This window comes from Alligator sinensis, unplaced genomic scaffold, assembly GCF_000455745.1.
Source record: "Alligator sinensis unplaced genomic scaffold, ASM45574v1 scaffold442_1, whole genome shotgun sequence".
Taxonomy (NCBI): Eukaryota; Metazoa; Chordata; order Crocodylia; family Alligatoridae; genus Alligator; species Alligator sinensis.
In genome coordinates, this window is record NW_005841829.1 from 8,178,604 (window position 1) to 8,186,529 (window position 7,926).

General features: G+C 43.7%; 1 protein-coding gene across 1 annotated transcript in view; it reads left to right on the plus strand.

Annotated features, from left to right (window-relative positions):
* NELL1 (neural EGFL like 1) overlaps positions 1-7,926 on the plus strand; it is a 537,948-nt gene that overhangs the window by 124,079 nt on the left and 405,943 nt on the right. Inside the window, exons 9-10 of the mRNA XM_025199761.1 lie at positions 1-78; positions 7,842-7,915. The exon at positions 1-78 is cut by the window's left edge and continues 49 nt beyond it. Of these exons, the coding sequence (XP_025055546.1) occupies positions 1-78; positions 7,842-7,915 (152 nt within the window). The remainder of the gene's footprint in view (positions 79-7,841; positions 7,916-7,926) is intronic.

Genomic DNA, 7,926 nt, shown 5'->3' on the forward strand with positions numbered 1-7,926 from the left:
TGTCCTGTCCCCCTCTCAACTGTTCTCCTGATGCTCTACCAGTACATGTGGGAGGCCAGTGCTGCAAAATATGCAGGTGTAAGTACATTGCATTGATCTTTTCCTCCCATCCCGTTTTTAACTGGAGTCATACTTGTTTTGAAAGTAGGAACACTTTTTTTCTATGAATTTCACAGGTCCTGTTAAATTAATGCAGAAAACATCGGTCACATTGTCAGCTTTGGATAAAAAAAATGAATAAATAGTGGTAGCTATTTGCTGAAAGAGAGTTAGCTAGGTCATAAAATGAAACATTTTGTATTTCTGAGATTATATTGCTTCATTCTGTTGGCATGAAGAAAACCATGCCTGCATTTGTGCCTATGCAAAGGAAGAAGAGGCTTACTTCTATTTATCTGTTAAACCCTGTTGATATTAATTAGAGCAAAGTAGTTAGTCTGTACTTTTCATAATGAAGTGCAGTGACTCAGGTTTTTATTTTTTGTTGACCCTTTATTTAAGGATGGAAGGTTGTTCTTTAAAATGAGAACAAAAAAAATGAGCTTGATAAGGCCTGGAATCATAGTTATGATATTTAATGAAAAATTATTTCAGAATAAATTCATGGAAAACAGGAAGATAAGTACATTTTGCAATTGGCCTTGTTAAGACATTCCCTCACCACCACTGCAAATAGAAGCTGTATGTGATATTCCAGAAGAATATTCAACATTGACTGCTTTCATAGATTTCATAGACATTAGGGCTGGAAGGGACCTTGGAAGATCATCGAGTCCAGCCCCCTGTCCCAGGGGCAGGAATTCAGCTGGGGTCGCAGGATTCCAGCAAGATAAACGTCCAGTTGACTTTTAAAGGAATCTAGTGTAGGTGTTTGTACCATCTCTGGCGGCAGCCTGTTCCAGGCTTTGGGGCCTTGGACTATAAAGAAGTTCTTCCTTATGTCCAGCCTGAGATGGTTTTGGAGAAGTTTGTGACTGTTTGACCTTGTCATACCATGGGGCGCTCTGGTGAACAGGTGTTCCCCCAGATCCTGATGTACATCCCTTATATACTTATAGGCAGCCACCAGATCCCCCCCCGAGCCTGTGCTTTTCCAGGCTGAAGAGTCCTGTAGCTCTCAGCCTCTCATCATAAGGCCTATTTTCATGCCCTCTGATCATGTGCGTGGCTCTCCTCTGGACTCTTTAAAGCTTCTCCACATCCTTTTTAAATTGTGGAGCCCAGAATTGGATACAGTACTCCAGCTGCTGCCTTAGCACGGCTGAGTACAGTGGGATGACGACAAGCTGGGATTTGTTAGAGAAACATTTACGGATGCAAGCCAGAGTATTGCTCGCTTTGCTGGATGCAACATCACATTGGCGGCTCAAATTCATCTTGTGGTCAATCATGATCCCCAAGTCCCTTTTGTCCGTGGTGCTAGCAAGCGTAGCACTGCTGAGCCTATAAGCATGCTGTGGCTTTTTCTTCTCGAGGTGGAGTACCTTGCATTTTTCGGCATTGAAGGCCATCAGGTTTTCATCTGCCCATTTTCCGAGCCTGTCAAGGTTGGCCTGGATCACCATCCTGTCCTCAGGTGTGGATGCTTTTCCCCAAAGTTTGGTGTCATCAGCGAAGTTGGCCAGTCCACTTCTGACACCAATGTCCACATCATTAACGAAGATGTTGAAAAGGGTAGGCCCAAGAACGGAGTTGCGGGGGACCCCACTAGTCATGATGCACCACAATGATTGACTTCCGTCAACTACCACTCTCTGGGTCCAACCTTGAAGCCAATTCCCCAGCCAGAAGACTGTGATGTAGACCGAGGCCGCAATTGGCCAGTTTTTCTATAAGACCATCATGGGATACCAGATTGAAAACTTTTTTTAAAGTCAAGATACATGACGTCAATCTCCTCTCCTTTGTCCAAGTGATATGTCACCTGGTCATAGAAGGAGATGAGATTGGTCAGGCAAGACCTACCCACAACAAACTTGTGCTGGCTATCCCTCAAGAAGTTGCCTTCAGCCACTTTATCAAGAATGGTTTCTTTGATGATTTTCTCCAAGATCTTCCTGGGGATGGAGGTCAGGCTGATGGGCCTGTAGTTCCCCAGATCTACTTTCTTCCCTTTCTTGAAGATAGGCACCACCTTGGCCTTCTTTCAATCCTCGGGCACTTTGCCTGAGCACCACGAGTTTTTGAAGATCCTTGTGAGTGGTCGAGCTATAATGCTTGCCAGCTTCTTAACTACCCTGGGGTGTAAGCTGTCTGAGCCAGCTGACTTGAAGGTGTCTAGCCTCTCAAGGTGTTCCTTCACATGGTCAACACTGATAGAGGGTAGCAGTTCTAACTCACCCTAGCTGTCCCATATTGTACTGAGCAGGGCTGTCCCTTGGGGCTGGTGAAAAACTGATGCAAAATACCAATTCAGCAGGTTGGCTTTTTCCTGGGTGTCGGTTGTCAGTCGACCCATATGATTTAGCAGGGGTTCAGTGTTACCCTTGCTTTTCCTCTGGCTCCCCACATATCTAAAAAAGGACTTTTTAATGTCCTTGATACGTGTAGCCAGTTGGAGTTCAGTTGCAGCCTTGGCTTTCCTGGTTCACTCCCTACAGGTCTGGACTAGTGCAGAGTACTCCTCCTTTGGGGCGGATCCAGCCTTCCATCCTTTATAGGCCTTTCTTTTTAGTTGCTGGAGGTCCACTAGTTTCCTGCAGAGCTAAGGGGGCTGCTGTGTCCTTTTGCTGCCTTTCCTCTGAGATGGGATCAACATTGCTTGTGCTTCCAGGATTGCTCCCTTGAGGAGCAACTGCTCTTCCTGAACTCCCCTCCCCTTTGGGTCATGGTCCCTTAGGGTGAGTGATCTCCAAGAGGACCAGGACATTTTATACATGGAGAGTCTTGCTTGAGAACCCCAGACTTTATTTCTTCCTTCTAAACCATTTTCCTTCCTTTAAATTCTAGACGCAGCTTTTTAAAATTAAAACTTATCACTGAAACTCTTGACTAGTTTAAGAATAATTAGAAACAGGAAAAACATTTTCTTATCCTAGGATGAAATCACTCAGATACTCACTCTCTCTCTCTCATCCCCTTCTTTACCCCCTAAATAGGCAGCCATTAATCCTCTCAAAAATTGCACCTGTCTAGCCTAATCTGCATCTTGTATGTTACCCCGTTCGCTACTGAATACTGGAACTTCAATAATTGGTGTACTAAAAGGTAGGTGGGGACAGGGTGTTCATGCGGTAAAACTTGTGAGTCAGGCTCTCTGAATTCTAATTTTCATCCAGGACCATGAGTATGGTGATACACCTCTTCCCATTGCCCAAATGATGGTGTCCTCAAAACATCTTCATGTTTGGTAGGCAGTTACCTTCTACCATGGGAAGAGTGGCTTGCAACTCCAAGAATGGCCAACAATTATTAGTAGTCATCTTTCAAGTCTGGCAAATTGAAAGGTGATGATCATAAAGAAGGAGCTGACTCAGATTAAACTAAGTGGATTCCCTGCTGGAGAGCCTGGAAAAGACTGAGAATGATCAAAAACAGAAGAATGACAAGTCATAGCAGGCTTTGGGGGTGGGGGGTGCCATCCTGGCACCTGGTGCCCCCCTATGTTCCATCCCACCTGCTGGCTCTTTCCTAGCCCCACCTCGCCTCCAATCTTTTGTTTGCTACAACTTTGATGTTTGTTTGTTGGGGAGGTGGTCCCTGGGTATGGGGTTCTCACTGGTTCCCTCAACGGGCAGTTCTGCCTTGGTGGTTAAGTCTGTTCCACCTGAGGTCTGTACTCTCCCACTCTTGATTGCTTCCCCTTTAAGAGAGTGCTCTCTTAGGCTTCCAAGCACCTGTTGGAGCTTCAGCTGTCACTGCTTTGGCTCTCTCTTTCTCTGGCCACACCCTTAGTCTTGGTCTGCTCTCTAAGACCTCAGCTCCCAGCCATTGGTGCTGACTTGGCAGCAGTCCCTTCTGGGGGCTCTCTGGCTTGGGGCTAGCTTCTGTCACTCATAGTGGGGTGTGCCACCCAGGCCTCCTCACTTGTGGCCTCCTCATCCCCTATAGCCACACCTGATCCTTTGATAGAAAAGCTCAAACACAAAACAGCAACCTAACTGGTTCTAACTTCAACATAAACCCCTCTGGGGCTCAAACCCCACTTTGCACGTTGGCCTGCTTCCATCCCTCCAGACCCTGAGTACTTCTCTTGTGCTGACTTGGCTTCTTGCTGCAGCCAGCTCTCTCCTTGGAGCTCCCTTTTCTCCTGCAGCCAGGGTAGACGGCCCCTCATGTGGTCAAAGACTAGGTGTATATGCCCCAAACCAGCCTTCTTCCAGTCACATGATGGGATCTCCTGCACCCAGGGGCCAGCTGTAGATAATAACATCATTAACCACCTGGCTTTGTCTCAGGCCTTGGCTCAGTCCACCTGTTCAGCTCCTACTTACTGCCCTTTCTAACCCTGAGTTTCTTGCCTTGCCCCACCTTCCTAGTAACAGAGGCATGGGTTACCTGTTATACAAGTCTGAACATCTGTGGAAGATTCTCTTTGTGGTTCCAAGGGATCAAGCATCACTCTAGGCATCCTTTTTCTAATGTGCATTTAAGTGCAAACATCAGCCAACATTTGTCCCATAGGAATTTTGTAGCACTACATTGTAGATTCAATCCCCAGTTCAGTCCCCTGCGTAGACTGTATTTTTGCTTCTGTAATGGAAAGTTGAACAATCAAATTCACCTTTAGTCAGTGATTGGCACCAAATTCAACTCATTATTCTGACAAGGACTCAGCATGTCAGTCAATGGAAAAAGATGTATAAACGTTGATTGAAATTGATTGTGAATGCCAACTCCTTGACAGAATGATAAGCTAGGGCCACAGCCAGTCATTTTTGGGTAAGCAGTGGCAGTAGGTGAGGCTTTCAATAGCATTATATTGCAGGTGTTGATTTCTCTGCAATTTCCCCATTTAGTTTTGGACAGAATCATCAATTCTAATTTTCTATCCCAAAGTATTGTACAGCTGGATTATTGAACAGCTTCTTTTCTTATCCACAGGTTAACACACAGATCAGGTCTAACATCTAAAGTTCACAGAGGCTTAAAAATTAGGGCGGTTCTGTTTTGCACCTTTGTAACTTGTTGTGGTCCCTCCCAACAATATCTGGCAAAATATCATATTAGTATTTAAAACTTTGCCTTTCTTCTCGGTTGCAAATTTTCTCTTCTATCCCAGGTAAATCCAACACTGTGCTGCAGATGTGCTAGTTGTGATGGCAGGAAAAGAGTAAAAACACATTATCTTAGCTCCTCTTTCCCAAAACAGTCCTGTGGTTGCAATCTAGAGAGAGAATCCCAGCCAACTCTTTCTCATTAGTGAGAGCAGAGCAACAATCAGTATTAACTTTTTGAAGGAACTAGGAATGCATTTTGGAAAGGCCAAGTTTTCTAAAATAATGCTCATAAAGGGAGCTGAGTTCTTTTGAAAAGCTGGCTTAGTTGTGTTCAGTGAGCATTATTTTTAAGCATATGAACATAGAAAGGAACTTTGAGAAGCTGGACAGCATCTGGGAGATTTGGGGGATTATTTTAGCGTGTCAGATTTTGGATTGGAAGGTGCTACAGAAATCAAAAGTTAAATAATTTAGTACTGCTTTCATACCTGAAGCAAGAGAAGCATGTGCAGGTCTCATTATTTTTCTTGAACATCTTTAAGAGAGGACTATTATTGGACATGCATTAAATCGCCTCCTTGAAAAGCAACATCTAGAAGATTTGAATGTTCATTGTACAGCTGTTTCAACTTGGGGATTTTCTAAAGTGTTAGTATCATTACAGGACTCATATTTTTAGCTCCTTCCATGCAGTTGAGCAGATTCATGTCACATTGTGGTAATAATCAAGAGAAGAGATAACTGAACTTAGGAGCACTGTTTCATATAATGGAAAGAATTATAGGCTTCACCAGGTAGTCCAAGGAGTCTGAGTCCTAGCAGGGGGACTTTCTACACTGTATGTGTATACTTTATCCTATTAACCAAATTGCACATACATTTATTTCAGGCAGCTAGAAAAAAGTGTACAGGACCAAGGTGCATACCAAATGAATATTTGGTAGAGTGTAAATTCATTTCTAGTTTGAGAAATCTAAGGGAAATGTCACCATAGAGCAGGGGTTATCAACTGGGGGTACTTGAGAAAGTCCTAGGGGATATGCATGGGTAGGCAGAGATGGAGTCCTGACCATCCTGCACAGGAGCTGCCTGCCTGGCCAGATGTTGGGGGTGGGGGAAGGTTGTACGCAGTGGCTGCTGCCACTTCACATTCAAGTGCGCGCCACCCCTCCTGCACAGGAGCTGCCTGCCTGGCTGGATGTGGGGGGTGGGGGAAGGTTGTACGCAGTGGCTGCTGCCACTTCACATTCAAGTGCGCGCCACCCCTCCCACTTGACATCTGGCTGTGTGCCATAATCCCTCCCTCCCTCCTTCCCCCCCCACAGGTGTCTGGCCTCCAGGGGAACACTAACCCAAAAAGGTTGAAAATCCCTGCCATAGAGGAAGGAAGTTTAGATGCATCAGGTATGCAGGGCATTCCATGGATAGCAGACTGACAGTATGGAAACCATTGTTGGGCTCCTGTAATTTTACCAAGGGACTGAGTAGCAAATCTGCATGCATTCTGCAGCAGTATGGCCATAGATGTTTTCTTAAAGAATGATAGTGACATGGGAAGTGGGTGGATAATGAAAACAATGTGTCTTTTAGCATCAGCAATAAAAATATGGCCTGAGTCATCTCTTGAAGTTAACAATCAAGTGTTTAACAGCTGGTTGCATAAGTGAGCCAGTTGACCAAGATTGAATCAGTAAGTGTAAATGGAAAATATATGGAATCCCAGGCTCCATAGCATGCTGCTCCCAGTTTTGTTTGCTATGAAGCAGATTTGAAAAATTTCTATGCAGTCCATTTTAAGGAAAGACGAACTGGGCAAGAGATGCCTTTCCTAGAAGTTGGGAATGAGAGCTAGTATGTATATCTTCCATGAATCTATAAGTGCAACAGCCACCATAATGAGCCAAAATGATACTTGTGACCAAAAGATGTTTGTTGAACCCCTGCAAGTTGGGGTGGATCAAAGCACAATATACTTCACCTTCAAATAGCAATCCAAGTAATCGAGTCAATAGTTACACCCATTATATTTTCCTGGAAATAAAATTTAGTGGGATTTTTTAGGCTTTGTGAATCCCTCCTTTGAAATTTTGCATGAGCCATCCTTGTTTTTGTGCGTCTGTTGAGACTGTCTGCCCAACATCAGTGTCTTCAGTTGATGGGCTCAGTAGACTGTAGTATTTGCTGATTTTTGAGGAGGCAATTCCGGCAGGACAGTTGCGGGTTCTGTCCTTATATGGTCGTAAGTATAGTCTGATGTCTTAACTGAAGTCCATGTGAATACCATTTTCTTGACAAACAAGTATTGATGTTTGCTTCTGATTCTGAAGTGCTTTCAGAATCTATACTATATGCAGACATATAATAAAATGAATATGCTGTTGCTAATCTATAAAATATCAATGTTGTGAATGATTCTGTTAATGAATTGGCTAGAGTATAATGATCTATTCTTGTTACCACTTTGGGTCATTAAATACTCTGTTTGTTAGTTTGAGTGGTGCAGTGCTTTGAGGTAACCATTTTTTAAAATGAATTTACTACTAAATGCAAAATGCATTAAAGCAATTAACACTGACTATATCATCTCTTTCTCAGTATGTACGTATTGATTTTATTTGTGTTTTATGCCTTGCATCTATTTACTGCTAAAACATTTATGTTGTAATTTTTTTTTAATTGTAGCTAAATGTATCTATGGAGGCAAAGTGTTAGCAGAAGGTCAGCGAGTTTTAACCAAGAGCTGCAGGGAATGGCGAGTAAGTGGACA